The sequence below is a fragment of the Rhagoletis pomonella genome, unplaced genomic scaffold, assembly GCF_013731165.1.
Source record: "Rhagoletis pomonella isolate Grant_MI unplaced genomic scaffold, Rhpom_1.0 Rhpom_scaffold_00005, whole genome shotgun sequence".
NCBI classification, from domain to species: domain Eukaryota; kingdom Metazoa; phylum Arthropoda; class Insecta; order Diptera; family Tephritidae; genus Rhagoletis; species Rhagoletis pomonella.
In genome coordinates, this window is record NW_023458559.1 from 59,503,490 (window position 1) to 59,515,346 (window position 11,857).

An 11,857-nucleotide genomic window follows, 5' to 3' on the forward strand; every position below is an offset into this window, starting at 1 on the left:
GGTATTTAATGTTCGGCTCCGCCCGAACTTAGACTTTCTTACTTGTTTATTATTGCATTTCACTTATTTATTTAACGTAATTTTTTCACATTCCATTTTAACTAATTTTATTCTAATTTCTCTTGTCTCGTTTTATTTTAGTTTATTTAATTTCAACTTTATTTTAGCTCATATTACTGAGCTTCTTCTCATTCCATTTCATTTTATTTCACGCCACTTTACATCACTTTTATTTCCCTACTTTCTTTTCAGGCCAGTTTATTCCATCACCTCTCAGTTGATTTGATCTAAGATGAGTCCTCTCATATCAGTACACTTGATTTAATTTCAAGTCACTTTATTTAACTCTCCCTCAACTTTCTCTCATTCAAGCCTCTTTCATTCCCTTCCAGTTCATTTCATTCCTTTCATCTTCGTTTTCTCTACTTCTTCGATAACGGTTTAATTTCCTTTCATTCAATTAATTCATTCATTTAATTTCAAGTCACTTTGACTTTACATTATTTCACTATCCTTAACTTTATTCGGCTTCCTCTCATTTCACTCTGTTACAATCTCTTCTAGATCAATTTATTCCAGTGATCGGCAGGCCATAGCTCCCTGAGCGCTTTATGAGCACATGTGTGTTTCACACGTATACGAAGAGCGGAAGCTTAGCAGCAGTGTTGCCGTTTTAGCCCTTTGGTGGCTAGATTTAGCTACCACATACTTTTTTTGGCAACATAAATTTAAAATTGCCCCTGGCCCTTTTTTAGCCCTTTGGCGAATTTATTCATCCTTGGCATGAAAAAGTTGTATATGCTTCATTTAATCTAATTTTTTTAATTTATGTAAGAGATGAATTTTTAAACTAAGAGATACTGATATATATATATATATACATATATGTTTGTATGTTCCTTACATTTTTATAAATACATACTATAAAAGCGTTAGGTCCGTTAACTTATCTTTTAACGATTTAAATATAGTTTAAAACGCATAAGTTTACGGCCCTTAATATGCTTAATTTGTTAAATGGCCCATCAAGTCGATTGACCGTGTATGTTCTTGTGGTGTGATTGTACTAGCTGCTGGTGTGACTTAAAAGACTATTTGAAAATCTTATGATTGCACCAGCATGCTTGTGTCGTGAATGGTGAAATTAGCTAATTTTTCTAAGTAAAAAGTATTTTTGCGGAAATTTCTTGCACTATGTGAGTCAAAGCCGGGTTTGTGGAAGACTAAAGTTCACGATATTGCGGTTGTGAATAAAAAAAAAAATAAAAAATGGTAGACAAATTATTAAATTTCGGCTCTAATCATTTCGGTCATTCCTTGACCTTATTTGTAAAGAAATATATATTGTACCAGCATGCTGGAAAGTTACAAGCTTCGATCCTGATGTTACAATCATTTGATGGAGCCAGCAAGCTAGTGTCGTTTACACAAAAAAGTTTTTGGTTGGATAAAATATTAGTTTTTTTCCAGAGTACATTGTTTTTCTATACCATTACTTATTGAAAATGATTGCGTATATATGTACTTAGATATGCGTATGTAAGTAAAATGCTAAGGCTACCATTTTTAGCCACAAAGAATTTTGTTTAGCCCTTTTTTAAAAGGAATTTGGCTACCACTAAAAATGATTCGCGGCAACACTGCTTAGTAGTGCATTTAAAGTACACAGTCTCACTTATTGAATCGTTTGAATGTGTTAGAATGCCGACCACTGTTTTATTCCATTTCTTGCCTTTCTATTTCGTTTTCTCCACTTGTTTCGTTACTATTTTATTTCCCTTCATTCAATTTAAAAATTTTTCTTCCAATACTTTCCATTTTCTGCATTACCCATCCATTCGACTTCATTTGCTTGTTTCGTATTCCAAACTCTTCCGCTAAATTTATTATCTTCTCACCTAATCAGTTTATCATCTCGACCCACTGTTCGTGTTCGCCGCCGTTACTATATATGGAATTTGCTCTGCACCTCCTCAGTTGCCCGATGGTGTTTCTTCCCCAACAGCCTGTGCATGTAACTAACTGCCTTTTGTTTTTGCCATCGCTGCTATGCGTTGTTTGCGCTTTGCTTTAGTTGCCTCTTTCAGGCCCCTTCTTATGCGGAATTACCAACTCTTTTGAACGTTGGCTCCGCTGGCGGCGTTTGCATTGCGATTTGCTTCACTTTGCTATGGTTTTGTTTGCTGCTGTCTGTCGGCTGTTGGCTGTTGCTTTTGGTTTTTTCTTTTTCTTCTTTTTTTCTTATTTCATTTTTCGATTTTTTGCTCGCACGCTTTGCTGTGTTTTTGCTTCTGCTCAAAATACTTTGACTATTGTTGTCGCTGCCGCTGCCGCTGCTGTTGTTGTTGTTGTTTTTATTGCAATTGAGACGCTTTTGTACGATGTCTGTTGTCGATGTTCTCTATTTTCCCCAATCGTTGGATGCCTTTTCGCATTCATATTCGTACTATATTCTCGCGCGCTCTCTGCATTCAGTTATTCGCCGATAATTGATGTCAAAGGACGCGTTACGGCGTCGGTCATACGGCGCGTATAATTAACAAGGATTTCAGTAATAAACTAATTGTTGCAAAGTCAGTTCCGGGTTCAGTGATTTCTAATTTCCATCTTTGCCGTACTTTCGCGCTGCTTCAAGTGTCGTTGCTGCTGCTAACGCCATACTTATTTATTGTTTTTGTATTTGTTTGCCATTACTTTTTGTGTGAATAACGGTTTTTGCCTTGCATTGTTACCATACTTTTTATCGATAAACCGTCACACGTACACACACACACGTACAATATCACAACATTACGCGTGCGCGCACTCGTTTATTCAACGCCCTTTTTACTGTCGTCGTCGGCAATCGGCAAGCAAGTCTGCTTTCGTCACCGCTCATTTTTATCGCCGCCAGCCTCTGCCGCAGCAATGCCGAAAGAAGATCCATTCGTAAATCGCGCCCAATTGCTAAAAGCTATCAAAAAGTATCCAGAGATATGGGATTCGAATAATAAGCTGCATATGTGCCGTAGCGTCACCGCGCCCATGTGGAACGAGATAGCCGAACAGTTTGGCGGGCACGTTCCAACAGGTGAGACAGAGATAACACGATTGCTTTTTTATGAATTTCTTACTTCTTAGTTAATAGTTGTTGCTAAACATTTACATAGTATGTATACTAGACTGCATTACCAAAAAAACTTGTGGTGTTTCCTCCGGGTTTACAATATGTTTTATATTTTTTTAGACGTCCACCAAAATATTTTGGAAAAATATTAAGATTTACGTGAGCTGCACCAATTTGAAAATACCTCCAAAAAATGGAGTTTTTTATGAATAAAAATAGTTTCTTAGAGAACTTTTTGAAAAAAGTCTTCTCAGATGACAAAACAAATTAAGCTTAAAAAATCTGCATAAAAATATTTAAAATCCTTTTTAACGGAATCGTAATAATGAGATTTTTGATGATGTATTTTTTTACTTTTTTTCAAAGATTTATTTACGAAAAACTTGAATAACTGGGCCAAAACTATTCTGACTTAGACTTATGGGATCTCAGTAGAAAGGTATTTTCCCAGTACAGTGTCCAGTATAACGAATGCCTATATAACGAACGCTCCAAACAACGAATGCCTATTTTAAAAGCATTGATTACTCTAAACAACGAACGGTTGAAAAAAGGAGTATTCTATATAACGAACGCTTGTTTACTTTGTATGCTTGAATGACATGATTTTTTCGTACGTAGAATTACCATCTGTTCAAAAGTATAACTTCTTATAAGTGGTCGCGTTTATTGAACTGGAAAAATTCCTTTATTGGGTAAAACAATTAAAAAAAAAAACACTTAAGGGAATTTGAAATATGGGGCTCATATGTAATATATGTACATATGTATAGACTGATTTTATTGAATTCTCATAATAAAATTTTAGTTCGATACAACGTACTTCTCGATATAGCGTATGAACACAGACATTATATCATTCGTTATACTGGACGATCACTGTGTTTTTTTTTTTTCTCTGCAACAAAAAGTCAATCGTGTCAGAATTTTTTAAAATTTCAAATACCAACACAACTTAATTCAACTTTGAATGATGTTCGTTCATCCTACCTTTTCCTTTCATCCTTTAAATGAGTTCATTAGCAAATAAATCAAATGGGTGAGAAAATATTTTTCCAATGATACCTCACAAGTTTAACTCGGAAGAGTTTAGGTTCAGTTATTCAAGTTTTTCTTATCTCAATCTTTGAAAAAAGTTTAAAAGCAGCATCAAAAATCTCATTATTAAGATTCTGTTGAAAATTTTTTTTAATTTTTTAAAAACATTTTTATGCAAATTTTTAAAGCTTAGACCGTTTTGTCATTGTATTCATAAAAACTTTTATTCATAAAAAACTCCATTTTTGGAGGTATTTTCAAATCGGTCCAGCTCACGTAAATCTTAATATTTTTCCGAAATATTTTGGTGGACGGCTTAAAATATAATAGATTTTAAAATTCCAATGGAAACACAGTACCAGTTTTTTTTTTGTTTGGGGAGTGATGCAGTCTAATGTATACATACGTATAGAGTAGGCATACGGTTAGTGGAAGTGGAACATTTGACGTCCCCAATATTTGAGTCACTTCCTATATCGAATAGGCTTCTACATTATTTTTTCGGAAGGACTATCGGATCCAACTTTTTGCATGTTTTATCTAGGCCCCTTTTTTTTGTAAAATACAGTGATATGTGTATGGCATATCACTCTACTTTTCTTACCAGAAATACTCTGCTTGGTAGTAATTTACTTTAAAAAAAACTAAGCTGTTATATAGTCTCTTATACATATGTATTTGTACTCATGCGACCTAGGATGCAAGTAAGAGAAAGTCTGCTCTGCTCATCCATCTGGGCACTGAGTAAAACGAGGAAAATAATAACCTAAGTATCTCCGATTCGATTCGAAGCCACTCAGAGCTTCCAGTGTAGATGAAACTACAACATCGGTGAAGCCACAGTGATCAGGTTATCGAAAAAGGAAGTTTATAGGAAGGTTCCATTACAAAGTGTGGCCCCACGCCATTCGTACATATTTACTTGGTTTATTTGGCTTATACATAGTACTCTTTCGGCAAATCAATGATCCTGAACATCTTATCTTGGCCAGTTCTAAAGAACAGGAAAATACGAGAGGTGGAACAGATTTATGCAGACCATCCCTTGGGTCTTTCTATCGTCCTTCCAGAATATTCCTATCAAACCTGTTTCCTAGTGTGGAACTCCAAACCAAGCCTTTTCGGCGTAATGGCTTTCAGCGCTCACTCCGCAATACCAAACCTAAAGCTTAATACAGTGCTGGAAGCCTGTAAAGCGGTGGACGCCTGAAAAGTCTTTAGAGGAGTTCTACTCCTTACTTAGTTATTCTCATTTAAGAGGCTCGCGTGATTTGTAAGCATGTAGACAGATTGTCACTCATTTCTACTCAAGAAGCACTTGCCCTTAACACTACGAACCCTCTTGAGCCGATCCGTTTAGAAATAGAGAGAGAGAGAGTGCATGCCTCTTAATGATGAGAGCGATGCTATAAAGATATCACGCAAGAACTACTACAGCTCGACTCTTTTTAAGCAGACCAGCAGGTCATAAATAGGGATGAAACGATACGAGTAAATACAAGTATATACTCGATACTTTTCGTTCGATACCATGTAATTTTGGCATCGATACTTTTGAACAAAGTACTGAATTGGTATCGAAAAATAAGTACTAGAGTGGTTCAAAAAATTTTTTTTTGGAAATCCATAAACTCTACCTCAAATTATTGTTATTTGTGATAAAAAAAGAAAAACGTGTTTCTTTATTTTGAAAAAAAAAAGTTTTCTTAGAGGTCGCGCTGATCGGTTTTTTATAAAAACACTGATGTTCTAAATTTTTTTTTTTTTTTCTTGACATATTATAGTGCAGCTAAAAATGTGGTTTTTACATATAATTACTGTGGTGCCCGAAAATATGCTCTCGAAAAGAGACTAGTAAAATTAAAACGTTGATACTGAACGATTTAAGCATTGTCATGGGTTGGAACTTGTTACTAGGGGGTTGCTGGGGTCGCTAATTAGGAATCTGAAGTCAGTTTTTCGAAATTCAAAATGGCGGATCCAAAATGGCGATCCATTAAAAAAAATGATTGTATTTATTCGACACCCGGCACTCGAGAGTTTTTAGGGTCGCCTATTACGAATCTGAAGTAAATTTTTTTAAACTCAAAATGGCGGATCCAATATGGCGATCAAATGAAAAAGAAAAGTACTAAAACTAAAACGTTGATACTGAACGTTTTAAGCATTGTCAAGGGTTAAAACTCGTTTCCAGTGGGTTTCTGAGCTTTTTGATTATGAATCTGATGTCAGCATTTCAAAATTCAAAATGGTTTTTTTTATCCATCCCAGTATCCTTCCTGAAGTCGAACCCATGGGAGGATCTTAAAACTGCGTTTCCTTTGTCGTATATACAAGCACGATCATATTTACATATAGTTGCAACATCGAAAGCAGGAGCAACAATAACTCCGTCAAAAAATCGGTTGACTGGCAAACATTTGGAAAAACTTCTACCCTTGGGAAGTACAAGAAAATAATTTTTTCGCTGAAATATTTTATTAATAAATGTTTTCTTAAATAAGATTAACTTGTAATCTTTTCTAATGTACATATATGTATCTGTGTAAATACCATTCATCATTAAACATATGGTTCTGCTATGTGACGGAGTTTTATTTATTTTCAGTTCTTACATTATTAGATTTTATTATTCGGAGGTTAGGACTCCCAGAGGATGATTAACTTCTGATTTAAAAAATAAATTTAACTTAATACGGAGTACCCAATGATTACCGATACGAGTAGGTATCGATACTTTAGCTCCGATAATTTTCATGCATCGATACTTTTTCTCGATACTACCTCCAAGTAAAAGTATCGATACCCACATGATATCGTTTCATCCCTAGTCACAAATCGTAAATTTCTGCAAAGTATCGCACTTTTCAGGATTTGGAGCGCCAAGCGAATGTGATGTGCGTTAATTTTACTTTAAACCTCTTGGGCTCGCCATGCCTGGTTTTAGAATATAGAAATTACTTAGAAGGGTCCAGCTTTCTACTTCCTGAGAATGCATTGTAATCACAGTCCTCATTGTCTGCCTCCTGGAGCCTTTCTCAGGCGTTGTGGTATACTGATAACTTGCCTCCCTAACAAAAACATTCCATATTCCTCTTCTCTAACAGTTAAACTGCAGTCCATCTGGAGTCAAATGAAGTACCACTACCACAATCTTGTGCATCGCCAGATCCTGCACAAGGAACGTTTCACCACTAAATGGGAGCATTTTGAACCGATGTCTTTCATGTATAACATCACTGTGGCAAAGATAGTAGGTGCTGCTGGTGCGGCCAATGATGGCAGCCAACAGCACTTGCAGTCCCCGACTGCAGTGTCACTCCCGACGCCACCACCTACGCCAACCACACCACAAACGCAAGGGCGCGGACGACCAAGTGGTAGCTTTACATGGCTACCGCAACCGCCACAACTACAAACGCAGCAGCAACAAGAGCAGCAACTACAACAGCAGTTGGTCCAGACACCTTTGCCACAACAAGAAATGCATGAACAGCTGACGTCACTTGGCGGTATACCCCAATCATTGCTCACTTCGACGCCACTAACACCTCAGACTGAGATCAGTGTTGAGACGAGCCCCTTTATTGGTTTCACCGGGCTTGTGCCACCAGCGGCTATAACGGTAGAGGCTACTACGACACCAATGCGCAAGCCGGGACGCCCTGGATCGATGAACAACAGCATGCGCGGACGTATTATTGACGTGATCAAAGCGCATCCACCTTTGTGGGCGGGCCGACAGCAAGAGGCTGTGCCAGGGCAGCGAAAGGCGCAAAATCGTACGTCGGCGGTGTGGAAGGAAGTAGCGGCTGAGTTGGGACTGACGGCAAGTAAGTAGTGGGGTGAACGTGTAAAATGTGGCTGGGATCTCGTGGTTATTTGAAACCAAGTTTACTAACTTTTCTTTTCTGGTGAATATGTGCCCATTTTCTCCCTCTCTCTTTCTCTCCCTACTCAACAGGTCTCGTACAAACACGTTGGTCCATTATCAAGCAGCGCTATGTGGATGAATTGCAGAAAGAGCGTCGCGCTCACTTCACTCAACAGTCGTTCCACTCCACTTGGGAGCACTTTGAACGCATGGACTTCATGCGTGACATACTCATCAAGAAGGTGGACGAGCGTGAACAAACTCGTGAACAGATACAAGAAATCGTCAGCGAACATCAGCAGCTGCAGTCAGCGGCAGCACAACATATGCGTTACATGCGTCTGGGTATGCCGCCACCTATGAGCATGTTGGGCGCCACTTCAGGCGTGTATGAAGACGGTGGAGTGGTGGGCATGGTGCCTTTGCATCAAGCAAGCAGCTTAGTCGGCGCTGGTGTCACGAGTATGGGACGCCGTGGGATCAGTTCCGGTGGCGGTCGTGTAAAGGCCGAGTCGGATTTAGAATGGGATCCCTTTGAGATGATACTGCATGTGCATGGCACTGAGCCGGCAGCTAACTGAATGCGAGGTGTTGCAGGGTAAATGAAAGAGGAAGAAGAAAAGGGCAAGATAAAAATAAGAAATTAAAGTTCTTAATAATAGGAGACGTTAGATTTACATATAAGTAAGAAAGTAAAATAAATCAATGGAAATGATCCTGGGGGATATAAAAGATACTTTACGCAAAAAAAAAATTCTGCAGAAATCGTGAAAGGTTCACTTATATTCATATGTAGGATACTATGGGTACAGTAATCGAAAAGTATTCGACTCAAAAAAGCGAGTACGCATAGCGAACGGATTTGCCGATAGTATCTAAAATTCGCTAGATTTAACAGAAAACGGCTGATGACTACTTACTATGGCATACACTATAGCATTTAACTTTAGCGTAAAAAGGGTATATCAAAGTAATGCGAAATTTAAGTATCTTTTTCTAACTTGAGCGGTACTTTGTATTTTCAAAGGTTTGTGACTTGAAACATATTCGATTAAATCAACTTAAACGACTATTGCGGTAATTCGAAACCTTCAAAAGGAAATGCAAGTAGAGGCAAGACTGAGATGACGCAACTATTCAATATAGCGTAAATAAGACTATGAATAACTATTTGAAATACACTAAGAAAAATTATAACTTAAATGAGTACTGACATTATTTAATTTGAATAATCTGATAAATAATACGACTATATGTAGTTTTGAAACTTTGTACACAGTTTTTTAGAACAGCTCGTGATTAAAATTACTGTACTTTCAAGAAAGTATACTGAGCATGCAAAATATGCTATACTTTCAAAATTATACTTTGTAATGGCTAGAATACATATACATATACATGTGAACATGCGACTGCGCAGAAGAGAAATAAATAAAACGATATTTAAAAAAAGATAGAAGAGAATTTTTCTTTGAACTTCAGCAAAAGAAAAACTGAAATATATGTACATATGTATATTGCTAAAGAAGAAGAGGCTCAGAAGTTATGTTTTTTTATAAAATAAATTTTAACTAGTGAACTCCCACGGCGTTAAAATGCCCAAAATTGAATTTTAAAAACCTTTTAAAATATCCCAAATGTTAGTTACAGTTATAAGGGATCCGAGTGCCATATTTCATCAAAACCGTGCAGCCGTTTCTGAGTGAAGAGCAGTCTTGCCTAGTGCATGTTTTTATTTTCATCGAATTTCAAATACCCTATACCGACGAAAAAAGTTCTTAATTTAAAAAATAAAACTTGATCATAAATCTACAGGCTAAGGTGTATAATTTGACCTCCCATTTTTTAAATTCCTTTTCAAAAGTATTCTCAAACTGAGATTTTCTTAAATCTCTTTCGTCAGACATTGTGATACACACGTATTTCAATGAGCCAAAGAACGTAAATCTATAAGAGACAACACGTTATAATTGTAGCGAGTGTGAACATCAGGAGCGTTCCTTCTCTTTTGCCCACGCTTTTGATGTTCACACTAGCTACAATTATAACGTGTTGTCTCTTATAGATTTACGTTCTTTGAATAATGAACTGATGAACTAATTCGAGTTTGATTGTTCGAACAAATGGCAACTCTCCTAAGTAAAGGTCAGAAATACCTTTCGAACCCATTTCGATTTATCCCCATCTTTTAATAATTCATCCAACTTAATGAATAATTTGTATGTAACTTTTTAAACACGTGGCAACTCTCTTCAGACATTCGAAATGTTCAAACTAACGATTTCTTAACATTCTTTCGTTTGACTACGGTATTTTTTTATTTCATATACTTTTTGAATTAGTTAATTGAGTTAGATCTTTCAAAAGGTGGCAGCTCTCTTCAAAACTATTTTCAAGCTTAATCATTGTTAACTCTCCTTTGTCGAACACTGCGATAGATATTTTTATTAACTGATGAATTAAGTGGAATTTTAATTTTCAAACATGTGGCAACCCCGCTACAAACCCCCAGAAATAAAATTTTTGCAAGCCCCTTTCGATTGATACCCATATTTAAATAATTCATTTTAATTATAAAATAATTTGAATTTAACTTTTTAAACAGGTGGCAACCTTCTCCCAACATCTCAAAAATATCCTTAGCGTTCAAACCAAAGATTTCCTAACACTCCTTCGTTTGACATCCATATTTTGATATTTCGAATAACTTGTGTATAAATAAGTTAACTAAATTCGACATTTCAAGCAGGTTGTAACCCTCTTAAAAATATTTTCAAACTACTACTTCCTAAAACCCCTTTCGTTTGGCACTTTGTAATAATTGATATATTTTTTTAAATAACTTGAATATAATTTGTTAAAAGGTGGCAACTCTTTTCAAAAAAGTAAAACCTTATTGCACATCTGCAGTCGAAGGCTTTTCGGTTAACGCTTGATGGCATTGATTATTAAATAATTTGTATTTAATTTTTCAACAGGTGGCAACTCTTCTCGAAAAACTAAAATCAGTTTGCACATCTACAGAGTGAGAGCTTTAATTTGACATCTCATTATTGAAAATCCGGCGAAAGGTATAGATCGTATTATATATATAGAGCGTTTATATAAGGAGCGTTTTGCAACTCTAGACGTATTAAACGCATTCAACAGCGCAAAGTAGACGATTATAATAGGTGAAATCGTGAAAAGCTTAACGCTAGAATGGTAAACATTAGTCGAAACAACTAATCAATTTGTCTGTTTGGTTTTCTATTCATTGGGTATGTTTTTGTTTGTGGCATAAATTATGTATATAAGTAGTTGTTGTTGTTCCAGAAATACCTGATATGAATGAAGTAAGGGTTATGTTTCGTGAATGAAATATCTATAGGCTCCGCCATTTCCGCGAAGCTTACCATTCTTCTTCTTATTTGCCACTACAACCATTTGCCGGTTTACCACTATAGGGGTAGAATTAATAATACTGTTCAAAGGTTAAACATACCTTTTCAGATGCCCAGAACCCGAAATTGAGAAATAGAATTATTAATCTTCACTTTTTTTGGTTTTTGTTAATATTTCTTAACAAAGCTTTAAATCAACCATGGAAGGTCACAGCCTATGTGAAAACATTAGACGAAGCATGACTTTCCTGGGCTAAAGACTCAAAATTAACTAGATAAACATACCTGAGAATTTTTCTCAAACCCCGAGAATTTGGTCACAAACCCTGAGCCTCGATATTCGATCCGAGACCCTTGAGTCTCAGGGCGAAAAATCCAATCTGGCGACCCTAGTTAAACACATGGGAGATGTCAGATGCTGTTGATCATTTGGAACACGTAAACGACACAGCTACC

At 36.4% G+C, this 11,857-nt stretch overlaps 1 protein-coding gene across 1 annotated transcript; it reads left to right on the top strand.

Moving 5' to 3' along the window:
• Window positions 1-2,464: 2,464 nt before the first annotated feature.
• Window positions 2,465-9,472, top strand: LOC118739318. Its single transcript, XM_036470571.1, has 3 exons — window positions 2,465-3,070; window positions 7,252-7,977; window positions 8,109-9,472. Exons 1-3 carry the CDS (start codon window positions 2,908-2,910, stop codon window positions 8,597-8,599), a joined length of 1,380 nt encoding a protein of 459 aa, XP_036326464.1. The 5' UTR covers window positions 2,465-2,907; the 3' UTR covers window positions 8,600-9,472.
• The last annotated feature ends 2,385 nt before the right edge of the window (window positions 9,473-11,857 follow it).

Excerpts from the sequence above, each read along its gene's own strand:
- LOC118739318 (XM_036470571.1), top strand. The coding sequence starts at position 2,908 with ATGCCGAAAGAAGATCCATTCGTAAATCGCGCCCAATTGCTAAAAGCT. Across the intron at positions 3,071-7,251 it reads TGGCGGGCACGTTCCAACAG|TTAAACTGCAGTCCATCTGG; the intron begins GTGAGACAGAGA and ends CTTCTCTAACAG. Across the intron at positions 7,978-8,108 it reads TGAGTTGGGACTGACGGCAA|GTCTCGTACAAACACGTTGG; the intron begins GTAAGTAGTGGG and ends CCTACTCAACAG.